The 18,978-nt window shown below is 31.0% G+C and overlaps 2 protein-coding genes and 1 pseudogene across 2 annotated transcripts; 1 reads left to right on the top strand and 2 right to left on the bottom strand.

Annotated features, from left to right (window-relative positions):
- Positions 1-412: 412 nt before the first annotated feature.
- Positions 413-15,984, top strand: LOC111213189 (annotated as a pseudogene).
- Positions 15,985-16,423: 439 nt separating this feature from the next.
- On the bottom strand, positions 16,424-17,424 carry LOC125602919. The gene has a single exon (XM_048774256.1). The coding sequence runs from the start codon at positions 17,090-17,092 to the stop codon at positions 16,685-16,687; it is 408 nt and encodes a 135-aa protein (XP_048630213.1). The 5' UTR covers positions 17,093-17,424; the 3' UTR covers positions 16,424-16,684.
- A 497-nt stretch (positions 17,425-17,921) lies between these two features.
- LOC111213190 (putative defensin-like protein 23) lies at positions 17,922-18,340 on the bottom strand. The gene is made up of 2 exons (XM_022714872.2): positions 18,246-18,340; positions 17,922-18,132 (listed from the first exon to the last, which is right to left on the bottom strand). Exons 1-2 carry the CDS (start codon positions 18,304-18,306, stop codon positions 17,954-17,956), a joined length of 240 nt encoding a protein of 79 aa, XP_022570593.1. The 5' UTR covers positions 18,307-18,340; the 3' UTR covers positions 17,922-17,953.
- Positions 18,341-18,978: the final 638 nt, after the last annotated feature.

The following is an 18,978-nucleotide window of genomic DNA, read 5'->3' as shown; positions in this document are numbered from 1 at the left end:
TTGGAAAATCCTGACAGATTTTTTTCGGTCGGTTTTTCCGTCAGTATTGTCCGTGTTTTCTTGTAGTGACGGGCCTGGTAACTTCGTCGTAAACGAAAACACGGGTCTGGTAACTTCCTCGTAACATTACGACGAAGTTACGAGGAAACCGTTTTTATATATATGGGAGAAGTCTTTCATACGAGCACTGCTCGTATCTTCCTCCCTAACTCCTCTCCCCCCCTCTAAGGTAACTTTCTCTCTCTATCTTTTTTTTTTTTTTTTATAGTTTAGGTGGTTAGTTTAGGTGATTAGTTTAGGGAATTAGTTTAGGTGATTAGTTAACGGAATTAGTTTAGATGATTAGTTTAGAAAATTATTTTAAAACAATTCGTTTAGGATATATATTAATTTAATTTTTTTAATTTTCTAGATGGCTCCTAGACCGAGACTAGCAGCTCCTGCACCTACGTATGCGGATTTGTTTGGCGATGGATCTTCCTCTAGCGGTCCATCGTCTTCTTCCGGGACAGTTCCGGACTCTCACACATCTCGGAGAGTTTCTTCGACCCCTCCTCCTCTTCCATCTCAGATGCCTCCCCCACCAGCTCCACCTGTCGCCCCGGATCAGCCTGCCCCACCGGCTTCAGTTCATCCCGATTTGCGGGTGCCAGCTCATGCACCATTCGCAATACACCGTCGAGGATTTGCTTGCCCAGCCCGGACGAGAGGGTTACACGTTCTGGACCCCGATAGACCCCCGGTACTTATTGGTAAGTACATAATTATTATTTAAAATTTAAAAAATCTTTGATCAATTTTTTTAACAAATTTGTTATATTTGCAGGTTTGGGGCTAACAACCGTGTTAGCCGGAGCATTTCAGAGACGATGAAGGGATATTATGACGGCCCTTATCCCAACTGGACCATGACTCCCGATCACGTCAAGACGACGTGGTTTAAATTTTTTTGCGGTAATTATATTTACATATTATTAATATTTATATTGTTAATTAAATAATTTTTTTTTTCTAATCTTTTAAATGTTTTTTTTTTCAGCAAAGGTGGAACTGGTCCGTAGGAATCACCGAGAGGGTGAAGAGCGAATTTATTGCAAAGGCGAAAACTCGTCTTTGCAATACCGTCTCCGATTGGAAGGACAAGTGGGAGATTTACGGCTATGAGTGGAAGCCGAGCGGGGTCACAAAGGAAGCATGGGATGGCCTCATCACCTATTGGAACGAACCCAGCTCCATCCGCAAAGCCAACTCCTGCTCCGCTTCCCGAAGAACGAGGGATAAAGATGGCCATTTGCCCATGGTTCATAGAACCGGCCAAAAACCCCATGCCGGAATTCGTCTCGAAGCTGTAAGTTTTATTTAAATTTATAATTTTCATTATTTTAAACTTGTATTTATTAATTATATTTTAATTTATTTATTATTGTTGTTTATTAGTTGGAGAAGACGGGAGTTTTGCCATCTTTCTCGGACTTATTCAAGATGACTCACGCCTCACCAGATGGGGTTTTTGTGGATCCTGCATCCGAGAAACACTTCAACGCTGTGGCGTCTCGGGTTGAAGAGCAAGAGACGCAACTTACCCAACAGTCTGCAGATGGATTACCCGTCAAGTTGTCAACCGAAGAGGTCGACCGGATCTTCGAGGAGGTAAAATTTAATAATTTTAATTTTTTTTATTTTTATTATTAACTCTAAATACGTTTTTATATATATACATATAGGTGGCTCCTAGAAAGAAGGGAAGGACGGTCGGAATAGGTTCCGTTAACGAAGTTGCAAGGTCGACTTCGTCATACTATTCGAGACGGGACCAGGACAACGACCGGATGCAGGCTCGCATGGATACCCAGCAGCAGCGTTTGGACTCTCTCGAGGGTTTGCTGGATGTGATGGCGGTGGGAAATCCAACTTTGCAGAGAGCTTTGGCGGAGAGACGAGCACTCTCGGGATGAGCCAGCCGGATCCCGAAGCAGGAACGTCTACAGACCCGAACCCCTCAGCCAACTACTTCGATGACGATGATGTTGGCCTTTAGTTTCCTTTTTAATTTCTTTTGTTTTGTATAAAAAATATAAATTCTATTTAATTAATGATTTATAGTTTTTTTAAAAAAAATTATTTGGTTTCATATTTAATTTTATTTCAAATATTTTAAATTTTAAAATTATTGTTTTATAAAATTTATATAATTATTATAATTAATTAATATTTTAAATATGGAGATTTAAATTCGTTGTAAAATTCCACGTTAAGTCCTCGTAACATTTACGAGGAATTTACATGGAGTCGTTGTAAAGTCCTCGTAAAGTTTACATCGACTTTACGTGGAAGCCTTACGTGGCTTTTACAACGAACTATTACAAGGTATTTACATCGCCATTTACGAGGGCATTACGACGAATAGTTTCCTTCCGCTTTACGAGGAATTGACTTCCTCGTAAACGTAACTAGGACTTTACGACGAAACCTCCGTTACGACGAGCGTTTAACAACGAAACGCGTATCGATGTTAATTCGTCGTAAAGCTCCTATTACGACGAATTTACAACGAATACTGCCCTCATAAAAAATATGTTTCTTGTAGTGATTAATCTATTTATATATACTATTATTTTCTAAATATATATTTTTAATATATATTTATCATGATATTTAGAATATTTAATTAATAAGTAGATATTAATAATTAATATTAACAATCTACCGATAATATCATACTTACATTTATCTTATATTTAATTATAATTTTATTTAAATTTCTATGTTAATATATTTATTAATCATGATATATAAGACGATTAATAAACATTAATCTATTTATATATACTATTATTTTCTAAATATATATTTTAATATATATTTATCATGATATTTATAATTTTAATTAATAAGTAGATATTAATAATTAATAATAACAATATCTACCGATAATATCATACTTACATTTATCTTATATTTATTTATAATTTTATTTAAATTTCTATGTTAATATATATATTAATCATGATATATAAGATAATTAATAAACATTAATCTATTTATATATACTATTATTTTATAAATATATATTTTTAATATATATATTTATCATGATATTTAGAATATTTAATTAATAAGTAGATATTAATAATTAAATTAACAATATCTACTGATTATATCATAATTACGTGTATCTTATATTTATTTATAATTTTAATGGCTTATAGCCAGTTTCTCTGATTCATATTGAAGATATTGATCCAAATACAAATTAATATATATATATAAGTATATTAGTATATATTAATTAATCAGTTTATTTGGTTGGATCAATTAATATACTGAACCAAATCTATATATTGATGTTTCTTAAAATAACATATATTCAGTTTCTTCAATACTACCAAATCTAAATTTTGGTTCGGATCAATTTTAAATGGTTCGGTTTACCGGATTGAACATTCCTAGGCTATTGTTATTTTGTTGACATTTTACGAGTTATAATTGTTTATAATCCTTTCAAGGAAACTTGATTTCTTTTCAATTCAAATACAAGTTTAATTTCAAATCTAATTTTCCTAATTTGATTATTACTATAGAAAATTTTTTTGATCCAAAATTCACAGTCCATACAAAACTGTGAAACAAAGAACATAATTTAACACACTGATTACCAATATGAATATTGAAGTTTCTATTTATAATAATTAATTTAAAATTGTATCTAGTTTAATAATTTTAATAAAAATAAACATTAAAATTATGAATTGCTAGGTGTATATATACATATATATTAGTCTGCACAAGGTGCAGAACATCACCTAGTTTATTATAACTTATTAAGGTATCCTCCCGTAAAAGATAAAAATTTCAGACTCTTTTAATTGATAACACTAAAAATAAATTACAAAAAGTTAATTATTTAGATACTTAATGGGTATTTCAGTAGGGAAGTTAAAAATTAGAAAAATCTCTAAATCTATCTTATTAAAACAAATCACAAACCTATTTCATATGTGATTTTTCAACTGGATCATCTCTTAGAAATTATAAAATGTAGATATTAAAATATCCCAAAATACTTGATTTATGAACTTTATTAAATGATTTCACTTTGCTGACAAAAAAGGGCTTTAGTTCTTTACAATATATTACAAAACTGTAAAATCATGTTTATCGCCAAAATTGTAAAGCCAAAACCATAAAATCGTATTTTTCACCAAAATTGGATTCTTAAAGAAAACAAAATATGTTAAAAGATGAAACATATGAGCTGCTTTCTTGTTACTTGAAACAGGAAGGTGCTCACTTAGGGAAGTTAAAATGGATAATAAAATAATGGATAAATTCAAACCATGAATCTTAGTAGTAGAAAAATTGGTACAAATAAATTAATAGATAAAATGAATTAATAAACTTAGTCGGTTGGATTAAATGGTTTGGACTGTAATAGATAATGAGTTACCATAACCAACCAATAAAACTTTTGACAAGCATAAACTCAAATTAAATATATAAACAAAAAAATAACCAAACCAAATTTATGAACCAATTATACTACCAATAATAAAAGGTAGGTTATCAAATATATCTCATCAAACGATCCATTCAAAAGTTTTGTAGCAGTTTCAGTAATAAAACCCTTAGCCACCAAGTCAAGAAGCATGAATTTTTGATTCTCTTGTATCATCATTCACCATCAAATGAAGTTTAAACCTAAAAACGAAACCATTAGTAATTTTAAAGCATATTTCTAAAAAGCAAAAACCTGTAAGTTGTATAACTGACAAAGCATTATAGTCTACTTTGGTGACACAGAAATAACATTTTCCTTGCATACTTTACACCACCAAATATGTGAAGTAATCTCTTGTTCATTAAGAATCTTCACATTAGTTTTCACTTAAAATAAAAATTAACCAAAGTAATACCATCACCTGCCTGAATCAATGGCGTAGACATCATTTTTCAGACTACATATAAAGGCAGCCGTGAGGAAATTTATAATCTATATCCGCAGGAACATGTAAAAGGAAAAAATCTTTACAAAAAGACAATCAACAAAGTCAATTACCTTAAGACATCTGATAATTCATTGATGCTTCTTTGTGTCGCTAGACGGCATTTGTCCCGCTTATCTTGCAATCCATTAATAGTTTTCCGTTCAAGTTTTTCTTCTCTTGATTCGCAAATGGTAAAAGGTTTCTCCTCTTCATTGAACCTTCACATTGTATTTAAGCATACACAATTGCAAATGACAAATAAAAGGAATATCAAATTTACAATCTTTTAAAATAGAACAGTATCTTGCAATTCTCTGTACACGTCAGCTTCTTGGAGGATTTATTATAATGTTTGATGACTCAAACGCATTGCAGATTGGTATTTCTCCTATCAATACAAAACTTTTTGCGTTTTAATGTTACAGATCACATAAATATTAGCTAAAATCAGTTTAAGACAATAATGTAACTTAAACCCCTAAATCGTTCGATCTTAGCAAATCAGATCAGACAAATATCATCCCTCTTCGTTTTGTGTGTAAGCCTCATACACAATTTCAAGCAACATGCTCCATAGACAGCATAGAATTTTTGAATCACTATATTAAAAGAAAAACGTATAATTTTTCATATAAATCAAAACTATAAAATCAAGTCCGAGCAAAATCACAAAATCATGTTTTCTTGCCAAAATCGCATTGTGTTTTTCTGTTAAAACTATAAAACTAAGTTTTCTCACTAAAATCATAAATTTGAGTTTTTAAACAATATATTTAATTTGTCATATAAATTAATTTTGACCCATAAATTGAAAAATTTATTTGTACAATATATATTTATTTTCATATCAATAAAATTTAGATCATATAAAATTGAAAATTGTACCCGAGCAGATGCTCGGATCAAACTCTAGTTTATATTATTAAAACTAAAGTACCTTTGAAAATAACCCATCTACTAAGTTAAAAATTACTGATTAATGCCACTAAGATATTAATTATTCCTAGATCTTATCATTAATTATTTTTCCATTATTTAAAACAAGCATGCAGCATACATTACCGTGTCTAACTAATTAATGATAAAACATATTATTTCAAATATAATAGGAAATAAACAAAAATATTTCTTACATAATTAATTATGTATTGCCAATAATTTTAAATATACATGTAAGTACCAAATTTATTAATATAAATTATTGATACAAAATAATATTCGAAAATGCTATTTTACAATTTATTATATAATCTGGAACTCTATTTCAAAACTAATAAAATCAATATATTACAAGAAAATGCGATAAATTAAATTATCACATTCGCACAATATACTTATTTTTAGAAATATAATCATATAAATTATTTTATATTATAAATGATAAAATATATAACATTAATCATAAAAACAAAATTTACTTATAAAAGTAAGAGAACACCCGCACAGATGTGGATATCAAATCTAGTCTATACTATTAAAGTATAATTTCTTATAGTATTCTGCGTAGGAATGTCAAAATGGATAAAAAATAATGGTTCAATCCAAATGGATAATATATAAAAAAAACAATCAACCTATTACAGCAAATCGCAATGCTAGGTTCCCGTGGAACATTTAACAACCCAAACAAGGACGTGTTAACCCCGTGGGATCTAAACCAAGGATAAAAAAATGGATACAAATGGATAAATGGATAAAATGTGCTAATGGACTTAGTGGATTGAATTAAAATGGTTTGGATTGTAGTGAAAAATGAGTTATTCATAGCCAAACCAATAAAAATTAACATATGCATTAACTCAAATCAAATATAAAAACAAAAACAACCAAATCAAATTTCTAAAACAGTTTTACTACACAAATTTTATTTATTTTCTCATATATAACTAAATTTTAATAAACTAAATCTAACTAAATTCTCATACATATATTTTTGTTAACACCCAACTCCTCTTCTTATATATGTATAAATATTATATGTTGGTTTTTAATAAGCCAAATTAATCATAGCCAAAACCACAAAATCAAATTTTCACGGCTAAATCTCATTTCTGTTGAAACCGAAAATCTTGTTTTTCCGCCAAAGCCACAAATCTTGTTTTACTACAAAAAACCTTAAAATCGTGTTTTCCGCCAAAACCGAAAATCATGCTTTCCCCGCAAAAATTGCAAAATCATGTTTTCCACTTGGTGAACATGAATTATCAGCCAATAATTTCATTATTTGTTTAATATGTTAAATAAGGATATATAGAAATGGGATTTTATATAACAATGTTTATACATATAGGCATTGTGCGGGATAAAGAAATGTTTATACACGATGAATACAGACCTTATAATAGTTATATACTTGTACATTATACTTTCAAGTATAGCCTAAAACTATACACAAATATATTTCTAAACTACAGTATGAAATTTAAATTTGTAAGCGTACATGAACATCTAAAGATCCCCCCATTAGCTAAAGAAGACAGAAAATTGTTTTATTGTTACGGTGCCTAATAATTTTATATTTATTTGTTATGGCATCTGTTTGTTTATGATGTTGGAATCTGGACATGTGATCTTTCTTGCTTAATACAGCCATGGATTTATATGAGACTATGGCACAACGAATGTAGTAAAGGTTAGCATGTCTTCGATATCTTCATCTAGAGATCTCCATTAATTAAAGAAGACATAAAATTCAGGTCTTATTTGTTATGTGTTTTGTTTGCTTATGATGTTGGAATATGTAGTAGTTGTTAAAATACAGCCATGGATTTATATGAGATTAACCTACAACGAATGTATTATAGATTAGCATGTTATACATCCAGATTGACAAATTTTTAATACTGATTCTTCAGTGACATGAAATATGCTTAAATATGATTTTCATCAACAAAAAAAAAACATGGGTCATACTTCGTAAAATATTAGGACTATGTGTGGAAGAGACCATGAGAAATATCAATTGACCATACGCTTATGAAATGAAATATATGTAATCACATTATTACTCGAATGAGTTATACCCGTGTGACATCTCCTTGTAATTATTCTAGTTGTGAGAGGGTAAATTTAAAAAGAGTCTAAGGAAGTCTCTCATAATGACATGTAATGACATGTCAGTATAATGGCAATGGTGAATATATTTCAAAACAAAGGTTATTCTTTCAAATTGATTCGCTTTTAATGATAAAGGGATATCCAATAGTGGAGCCAGCTAAAACTTTCACTAGGGTCAATTTCGTTATAAACATTATTACATGAGTCATTAAGTTAAACCCATAGTATTTTCTCAGTATTTTTGCTTATTATACAAGTACAATTTTTTTCTTACAAAAATTATGTGGGTCATTTGACCACCCTCAACAAAAGGTGCCTCCGCCACTGGTATATCAAACTAAATTATATATTTATAATAATACAGAAGTTTCACTCCGTCCAATGTGCGGATCTTAACATAGTTACTAGGATAAGACATGTGCCTTACACATGATAAATTTATATGAAAATTACTTAAGAAATATCGTATGAAAAAAATTATATTATTGATCGAATTAATATATTTGGCTCTTAAACAATTTTTTTAATTTTTTTTTGTTAATTACATAATTTGTTTACTAATGAACTTATTCAATTTTTAAAAATATTTTAGGTCAAAAAACTATTTATCGCATAAGAACCTATCGTTTAGACTGAAAGATCTCATGCCTACTATTTGATTACAATGAAACTAGCTCGGTTTTACATCATGATTTAGCAATTTAAAAGTTAATTATGGTGATAAAAAGTTTACGTTCACGTGCCAATCCTATCTATCTTTGATATTTTTCTCCTTTTTGTGTCATTTTGGTTATTGCTCGATATAAATATTGATTTTTGAGTTTATTCTCATTTCTTTCTTTTATTTTGGCAAGAGATTTAGAAAAATTTTAAGATTCAAAATTATTAAAGAGATACATACTTAGGTTAAGATATGCGCATTGTGCAGAATAAATACTTATTTTATATTTTTCTGCATATTATGAAATAATAAAATAATAATTATATATTAAATAACTAAGAAATCAGTTACTATTATGTAATAAATTGGTTTGCACATATAAATCAAATGACTCCTCTTGTTTATTCGCAATCATTTTAGAATACATAAATCAAAACAAACAATCTTATATATCGTATATGATATATAATTAAATTTAAACGATATGAAGTATATATATTAACATAAACACCTATTAAAATAAAATTATTTATTTATATGATTTTATCATCATTGTATCTTATTATAGAAAAACTAAACATTGATCACAAAAGTTTATGTGAGACTTTTAACAGTTTTAGTAATTTATACTCGTTTTGAAAAATTCAAAATACAACATATACAAAAAATCTAAATTTTTAATATATGATTAATGTAATTGTGTAATTTATTTTAATAGTAAAAAATTAAACAAAAATGATAGAAAGTATACAGATTATTAGCAAATCTTCATTATTTAAAATCATTAATTACTATATATATTATAATCAATTTAGGTAATTCCGTAGGTTTTATTTAAGAAAATAATATATAATAAATCCCACCTTTTTTTAGTTAATATGATATGATATTTTATTGTTGGTATTTAATGTTTCTAATGAGATATAAAAATGAATTGGAACAACATGTTTTTTAATTTCAATATAAGACTGATACGTATGACTAATTAACTAACTAAATGATTGACACATAACTATAATTTTTTTTTTTAATTATTATAATCGAGGTTACATCTTTTCAAATGTTTCTCAATTAATATATATGGGATACAGTAAAACTCAATCATTTGCTAGCAATGGTATACAGTTAAAGTTCAATGGTAATAATTGTATAGTAACGAAAGATCTCTTTTAAGATAAATAGCCGATATAGGAGCATTTCAGTTATCTTTGAATTGGTTAGTCATTAATATAAGAGAGGCATTGTTTGTAATTATCAAAATAAATCAAAAGCAAAATTTTATAATTTTTTTTGTCTTATGAATATAGATTGGATTTTGATATGTGGTGACACCAGATTTATTTATTTCTAATTCCATTTAAAATAATAATTGTTATTTATAAGATTATGTGTTTTAGTTTTTGATAGTCAAATATAAGGTTTGAGAATCCCCTGGATTATATTTGCGAAGTGATTTTGCCACGTGTCCTCTATACAATCAGTTTCACAAAACAAATATTACATGTCTACTGAAATTGATAATATGACTTCCGGAAAAAGATGACATGGATAATTTCATTTATTGTTGATTTATATTTTTGCCAAACTTATTAGAATATGGTAATCAATCATATATTACATTTAATATTGATATTTGTTTTTGGTAAACTTTTTTTTTAATATGGTAACAGTTCATACATCATCTATAAAATAAATATATTCATATATAACATTTCAAATTTTGAAATATTATTATTTTTGTATAATTATACAATTTGTATTATTTAAGCTTTCAAAACTTTCTATAATTTTTTAAAAATTAAATATCTAATAGTAAGATCATTAGTTTTTTATATACCTATAAATTTTATAAATATTGTTTAGGCTAATTTTTGATAATTATACAATTTTATATCATTTTATTAGTTTATATAAATTTATTTAATATATATCAAATATATATTAAATATTACTAAGAAATAATAAAATCTATAATATTTAATAAAATTTGTTTTGAAAATATGTTAGATTAAAAAATTCTTTACTACACATGGTGTAGGAAAACAAATAATAATATACATAACCGAAAAATTGATCCATAACTAATCCAAAATTAGGGTCCAAACTCGATTGGAACCGATCCATACCAAAAATCGAATGAATATCCAAACATATCTATAAAATAAATAAATAAATATATTACGATGTTATAATCTAGACTCATTTAAATTAATTTTAAATATATTACAATGTTCATATGATCAATATATTAAAAACTATTCCATTATAATAGATTGCAAGAAAAATATTGTACGTAAATAAGATAATTTTTTTTTATAATATATAGGATACATAAATATAATAGAAAAGTAAAAATTGTTCTTTATAATAAAGTATCTATACAAACCGTATGGTAAACGATAGTATGAAAGCAAAATCGTGCATATATAGATTATTTAAGAAACATTCTCTCCGTTTCAGTTTAGTTATTTTTGTATAGTAAAATTTTCGATTTAAAAAAAATATTTTTTTATAGTTTTAATTCAAAATTTATTAGTTTTATATTTTATTCTATTTTTTATTGGTTGAAATGTGATTCATTGGTGTATGGTAATGATATTTTTATTTAATAAATATACAGAATTAAATGTTTTATTAATTTGAATGTCCAAATTTAAAACAACAATTAAAATGAAACCAGATGATTAATATACATATCAATAATGAAGGGAAATTAGGACGTCTACCAAGGATTTATCGGCTATTTAACACACTACCAAAATGACTCGTTTCTGTCACTGTTATTATTTTAGTAGACACTGATACCCCTATACAATCGTATACGGCGTGGGATCACAAAATCTTGCAAAAAGATACGACATGATTTATCACTAGATTTTGTCAGTACTAAATTCACATTCCCTTAGATATGCTAAATCTTTATCTTTCTCCAATAATATCCTTACCAATCCAGAAGATATTTCAACGTCCCAACTCTCTATCCCCCTCTCGTGATCCCATCTCTCCATCTCAGTAACATATCAATCGTGTGACAAACCCTAGATTTTTCATTTTCAGTCACCAATTGGAAGACGATGAACACCCAACGCCACCACACTTCTTATTCCGGAGCGATTTTTCGTCTTCGGTGAAGAATCAGTTGGAGTTAGGGTAACGCCATATCACAACCCCTCTGCGATTAGACAAATTCTAAACGCACTCGATACTAAAGAAGTAGATACCATCAATCTTCACCGTTTTAGTCTTCGTTCATTTTCTGTTGAAAATTCATTGTAGATTTACCCTTTTGATATGTTTAAGATATATATAAACTGGCATTTAAATCGACATATTAAGAGTTTCTTGACATTTAGTGCTTCAATTTTGTTTGCTTGTTTTACATGGAATGACGTTTGAGGGTAATGGCGTAGTGATACCCTATGCAATCCGACAATACTAAACTGCTACTATTGTGGATATAGTTAAACTTATCTGTCCAAGTTTTAATGTAAACTGCTACTACTAAACATAACTTTTTACTCTTAATAGTAATCCCATGTGTCAGTTACCATGTCTATTTTACTATTAGACTCTTGTGATGTAAGTTGTTCATATGTAGACTGTCAAATATCCTTGAGTTTTTATTCTCAAGTTGTTATCCGTGTTGGCAAATAAAATACTGTCCATCATTTTATATGTACGGCTAAGTTATAATTCAAATTGCCATCATTTCTAGGAATGATATATTTGAATCCTTTGTAACCGGCTAAATATGTTTTACACAGTCTAAGATTTAATATATATGTCCTTCATATATTGTAGCTGTCTACAACTTCAACTAATAAAAATGATAGGCTGTAACCTTTTGTTCCATTAAATATGTATGACTAAGCCCAAATGCAAATAACCATCATTTTCCAAAATAATATATTTGAATCATATACAACCGGCTAAACTCTTCTATAAACAAGCTAAGATTTAATATATACATCCATGCTATATTGTAGCCGTCTAATATCATATTATCATAGCATTTCTTTGATATATCGTATTAGAAGGTTTTAACTTATTGTTACTATCATCAATACAAATCAGTTGGAACTTCTCAAGCTCATTTCTAAACCTATTTTACAAGATTAATTCACTCCGTGTCACTAAAAAAATATAAGACAAGTAACTATGATTATGATCTTTGTGTTAGTTCACATCGCTGACAAGCAAATCAATATTTGTCCATTTTGGACTTTTAAATGTGTATGGCTACGCTAAAATGTAAATAACCATCATTTTCAAGAATAATATTTGAATCATTTATAACCGACTAAACTCTTTTATGTACAAGCTAATATTTAATATGTACATCCATGATATATTGTAGTAGCCGTCTAAGTATCATACTATCATAGCATAGCTCTTTCTTTTATCGTATTAGAAGTATTTAACTTGTTGTGAAATCTCAACGGTCTTCGAACGTTGAAACGAATGTCGTGGAGGCTGGTGAAGTAGACCACGTCCATATTTTGATTAGCTGGCTAAACAAATAAAAACTATATACACGACCAGACAGCCAGCTAATTCTGAGACTGTACCGTTGGAAAAGTGACCCGAGGAATCTTTGAACGATAGATGATAAACTCCGGTAGAGAGAACTCATAATCTTGTTCAGGACTGTGATGATGAATGATTGGATGCGCTCAAGTGATTATGTAGAGGAAGAAAATGGAAAAAGAAGCAGAGAAACTCATGATCTTCTTCGGTTGTTTGCAACTTGGGAACTCTTGAAGAAGAAATTAGAGGAAGTTATGAACTCATGAATTGTTCAGAATTCGTGATCTTCTTTGATTTTGTTCAATTCATTAGGAAAATGTAAGAAAAAAACAGAGGAAGAAGATGAAGTTTAACAATATAAGTTTTTCATTACACAAGCTTCGTATGTTACCAATGCAATTTTTTAGTTGGATTCCTTTTGCTGGAGCGCGGAATGCGTCAGATAGTGAGTGGAGAACGTTTCACTGCAGTAGAGTACAGTCCATTCTCTTTGAACGAGGAAAATTTCGAAATCTAATCCAAATCTTATCTAAATCTTATTGTACTTGGCAAGATATCTGAAAATAATAATTGTACTTGTCCTACACTCTCTGGAACAGAAACATTGCTATACTAAAGGGGTACTCTCGGCAATTTCATCGCACCATGTCACTAAGCTATCTGCTACTACTTTCACTGTTTTTGGCACTTAATTAGTTTCAATATTTTCCTTTGTTTTTGAGCAAATTATCCTATAAACAATATATTTATAATTAAAATTTTAAATATTTTATAATATTTTGATTATTTTTTTAAAAAAGTTCCGTATTTTCTTTAAAAATATATATATTTTTACAAAAAAATATCTTAAAAAAAAAGTTGCGGATTGGCGAGTATCCGCGTCTCAAAATCTATTAACCCGCATCCGCAAATCGAATTTTCCAAATTGTTCGACCCGCAGCGGATCAAACGGGCGGGGCCTGCTGGTAAAAACTCATGTTCCCAGGCCTAGTTCCACAGACTCTCAGATTCAACTTCGAGAGGGTGGTTTAATCTAAGGAGCTCCGGTGAAATCATTCTGCAGCCGAGGGAGTCTCAGAACTTTCGAGATTCAGCCATTACTCATCCGCTAGGTACGCTTTTTTTTTTGGTTTATGCTCAACTTATATACAGAGACTGACTTTGTCGGATCCGATGTTGGAATCCACGATTAGATGCTATCTCTGACTCTGACCTTTGTCTCATTTGGAACTTGTTACTTGTGATTTATTATTTATTACATTCAGTCTCCAGTGACAGCTTTTGTATGTTTTTTGCAGTGATAGTAAGCAATTGTGATTATGTCTGATTCCCGACCTCACACTTTCTAGACTAAGCTCTGGCCGCCGAGTTTACCTACAAGGCAAGTTCTCATCGAGCGGATCACCAACGACCTCTCTTCCAAGTCCGTTTTCACCGACAAGTACGGCACTTTAACCACGGACCAGGCCGTGGAGAATGCTAAGAGGATCGAAGACGGTGCTTCCGCTGTTCAGCTTTACGCCAAACAATGCAGTAAACTCATCTTGGAGCTTCTCAAGAAAGGCCATGTCGCTGCTACAAGAGAAACTCTTTTTGAAGAAGAGTCTTTCGATATCTGTAAAGGACAAAGGGAGGCGGAAGAATCTGAGGGGTTGGTTCTCAACAAAGGCCATGTTGCTGCTAAAAGATAGACTCTTTCTCAAGAAGAGTCTTTCGATATCTCTAAAGGACAAAAGGCTTTTATTGAGGCTGAAGAAGCTGAGGAGCTTCTTAAACCGTTGAAAGAACCTGCTAATGGTTACACTAAGATATGATATAGCAAAGCGGCTCGTGTCGCTCAAGGTTGTTGACTTGTCGGATTTTGTAGCTGGGAGACCTGAGGTTGAAGCTCTTGATGTCATGGATCTATTCTCGAACGCTCTGCAAGGTAGTAACCTCTCGTCTCTCAACTTATCAGACAAAGCGTTGGGAGAGAAGGGTGTTAGAGCGTTTGGTAGGCGCTCCTGAAATCTCTGAGCTCTTTGGAAGAGCTTTATCTGATGAACGATGGTATCTCTAAAGAAGCTGCACAAGCGGTTTCAGAGCTGATTCCTTCAACGGAGAAGCTGAAGGTCCTTCATTTTCATAACTATAGCCGTAGCAGACGCTCTCAAGGAGTCTGCTTCGCCCGTTGAAGTTCTTGAGATGGCGGGGAATGATATAACAGTTGAAGCAGATTCAGCTATTGCAGCGTGTGTAGCAGCGAAACGAGATTTGAACAAGTTGAATTTGTCTGAGAATGAGCTGAAAGATGAGGGGTGTGTTAAGATAGCAAAGAGTTTGGAAGAGGATCATTCGAAATAGCAGTATATTGATCTGAGCAATAATTACATAAGAAGAGATGGAGCAGTGGCATTGGCTGATGTTGTTATGAAGAAAGAAGGTTTCATGCTATTGAACATAGATGGGAATATCATATCAGAGGAAGGTGTTGAAGAAGTTAGAGAGATATTTAAGAAAAAGCCGGAGTTACTTGGAGATTTGGATGAGAATGATCCTGATGAAGAAGATGAAGAGGATGATGAGTTGGAATCAAAGTTGAAGAACCTTGAAGTGAAAGAGGATGATTAAGTCTTTGTGATGTTTGTTCTTTTCAGTGTTTTGTTTGTTTTGTTGTACCAGGATTACTTAGCTGTTCTTACAAAAAACAAACAAAAATATTGACACTTACCAATATTTTTTTGAACGGAAACGATGATAAGAGTCATGCGGCTATTGGTTTTTGGATCTTGTCAATTTACAAAATTGAGAAAATGAAACAAAACTGATTGTTACTGGATTCAGTTCGCTATCAGAGACTCACTACACAAACTCAGTCTGGTCAAGTTGTCGACAGTAACATAAATAATTCACTACTCGGTTTCAGTAAGTCTCTAGGATTCTGTTGCAAACACATAATCATCTAACAATGATTGGGTTTCTAAACATCATGTCTCATTACTTGCTCATAGATACCCATTTTCTAAAAACATGTTACTCAAATTCTTTGTTGAATAAGAATAACAAAGCAAAACATGTTTGTGTCAATGAAGCAATAAGATAGGCATTTAATAGATAAGAATGTATTAGTAACTGAGAAAACAAAACAATAACATGTTTGTGTCACTTCTTCAAGATGATAATCAAAAGAGGCAGTGTCTATGTAAAGCCTATATGATCTTGAAACACACAACAACAGTATTATTTTTACTGAAGCAAAAAGATACGCATTTGATAGATAAAGCGTATCAGAATGTATGGGTAATAGATAATAAACAAAACAAACAAAGTTTCATGGGTTTATTTATGTCGACATCCCGACAGCAGAACAATACTGCAAATATTAGATAGAAGGAAATCAAAACCCCAAACTTCGATTTCCTAACAGAATCACAAAAGCAAAGCAAAGCAAAATCAAAGAGTAGAAGCAGTTGGATCAGATACTCATAACCCTCCTGGTGCTGCTGACAGCTTTCATAGTACTTACAGCGACACTCAGAGGCTTCTTGTTATCTTTGGTAACTGTGCTCCTCAGAGAATACCTCGGCGTTGTTGTTGTCTCAACCATCGCCTTCTTCTTCTTAAAGGTTCCTCTTCTCTTGGTCGGCATGGGATCCACTCCGAGATTGTACAGAGTTCCTTTGACTACAGCATCATCTTCTTCTTCTCCTCCTTTCTTCCTTTTCAACCGCTCGTTCCTCCTAGCCGAATACACGTCGTAGAACCTCCCTCTCTCGAAGTCTGGAACCACGGATGACTCAGCAGCCATATGTTCAAGATCTGAAGCCGCAGCAGCAGCTCTGATCTTGACATCTGCTTCTTCGGCAAACTGTTTCTCTGCCATCTTTTGCTAACGTGAAACCGAGAGGGAGAGAAAGAGAAGTTGATCGGTGGTATTTAGATGAACAAGAGTTGACAAAGCATAAAAGTATATTCTTCATGTATTTTTGAAAATTATATTTGATCACGTCGTGGAATCCATAAAGTCTTAGTCTCTAAGGCTCACTTCTTCCCACAGCATGAACAAGTCCTTGCATAGGTAAGTGGAATATTAAACTTTGAGAGTTAATATATATATACACATAGATTCTTAAATTATTTTTAAAATATATATTTTTGCTAAAGTTTTTTACTAAATTGTTTAAAGCCTCCAAAATTTCATAAACTACCCGGATGAACAAGAGTAAATCTCTCGTACCTGACATTGAAACTCACCAAAACTTTCACAGAATTCTCAGTCTCTATCAATCCCTCGGTTATGTTAAAAGAAACATTCGTTTATAGACTTATAACACATCAATTTAAAAGCTACATATTAATAGCTTACGTTTTGTAATCATATTATATCAGTTCCAATTATTATGATATATCTATATACATGCATGGGCTAACGTTAGAATAGTAAAACTTAATGCCATCACGGCAAGAAGACACAAAAGCTCTTCAAACCTCTAATGTATTTGGTTGCATTAGCCTATTTTAGTGTGTTCACTGTCTTTACATCAACTTGTTTTTTTCTCTGTTTTTCTGCCAAGGTGGTGTAAGCCTTAGATTATGCATTTTGTAAAATCTACGGTTCATCAATATGATATTTACAATTTAGCAAAAGAAAAATGTACATAGATCATATTTATATCCAATTTAAGATTTAAAACTAATTAATGTATCGCAATCTATGCAAACGCAAAAGCATAATCATATGTTTTTAGCAGTAACAATGACATCGTGCTCCTCCACGAGGAAGACGTTTACAAAAACCGCCTTTCTTGTTCTTACATCCTTTAAGACACCAAGTGTTGCATCTCTTTCTTTCTTGCTGTGTTTTGCACGCTCCAAAGTTCGCATGTGTGTTGCAGCACAACGAATTGTCGGATCCTTCAACATCTATTATAACATGCACACAAAACACGGACGTTCACCTATAAGAACCACATGCACGTAGAAATCAAACAACATTAAATTTGCTAGAAAGTTTCATGGCCGAGAGAGAGACTAACAAATAGAAAACGTGACAATAAGTAGCATAGCAAAAGACATGATTTTCATGGTGGTGCTCATCTGTGATCTTCTTCTCCTCACTCCAAGCTTATAATAGTTGTTGATAACTTTTCCATCTATTTATCCTAAATCGCCAATGTATTATAAATTATAAATTTAGATTTAAAAAAAAAGCTAATGCTATATCTCCTAATTAAATGGATCAAATTTCTCATTTACTACTTATAGATTTAGGTCTTCAAAGATTGTAGATTCTATGTATTTTTTGTTTTTGAAAAAAAAAACATTTTAACTAATTCAAGATTTTCTTCTTCTAAAAATTAGGAAATATTTTATTTGGAGAACTCACCAATGAAAATCCAAAAAAGAAAAAAAAAATTAGTTGGGTTTCTTAAAAAAAAACTCATCAAATCCAAAAAAGACCAAAATCTCAAATGTCTAATGCTTTGTACTAGCTTGTCAGTTTCGTCGACCTCCGTTTGGGTCTATTACTTTAATTTTCTGGGCTCATTTTACGGCCTATTAATTGGTAAGGAGGGATGGCAATCAAGGAACAAGGAGCTGGATCGCGGACATGGCCCGTAAAAGCTTGCTTTGGGGCGGGATTGGGCTTCCATTTGGTAAGGCCCGCAAAATTGCGGACTTCGCGGGACGGGTTCAAAACGGACGGATCGAAAGCGGGATGAGCTACAGGTTAACCTGCGAGATTTTGAAGACCCGCAATCGTAAGTC

This window comes from Brassica napus, unplaced genomic scaffold, assembly GCF_020379485.1.
Source record: "Brassica napus cultivar Da-Ae unplaced genomic scaffold, Da-Ae ScsIHWf_3034;HRSCAF=3824, whole genome shotgun sequence".
NCBI classification, from domain to species: Eukaryota; Viridiplantae; Streptophyta; class Magnoliopsida; order Brassicales; family Brassicaceae; genus Brassica; species Brassica napus.
The sequence above is the reverse complement of the archived record's forward strand: the minus strand, read 5'-3'. Positions and strand labels throughout refer to the sequence as shown.

Excerpts from the sequence above, each read along its gene's own strand:
- LOC125602919 (XM_048774256.1), bottom strand. The coding sequence starts at position 17,092 with ATGGCAGAGAAACAGTTTGCCGAAGAAGCAGATGTCAAGATCAGAGCT.
- LOC111213190 (XM_022714872.2), bottom strand. The coding sequence starts at position 18,306 with ATGAGCACCACCATGAAAATCATGTCTTTTGCTATGCTACTTATTGTC. Across the intron at positions 18,133-18,245 it reads TATTGTCACGTTTTCTATTT|ATGTTGAAGGATCCGACAAT; the intron begins GTTAGTCTCTCT and ends ATGTTATAATAG.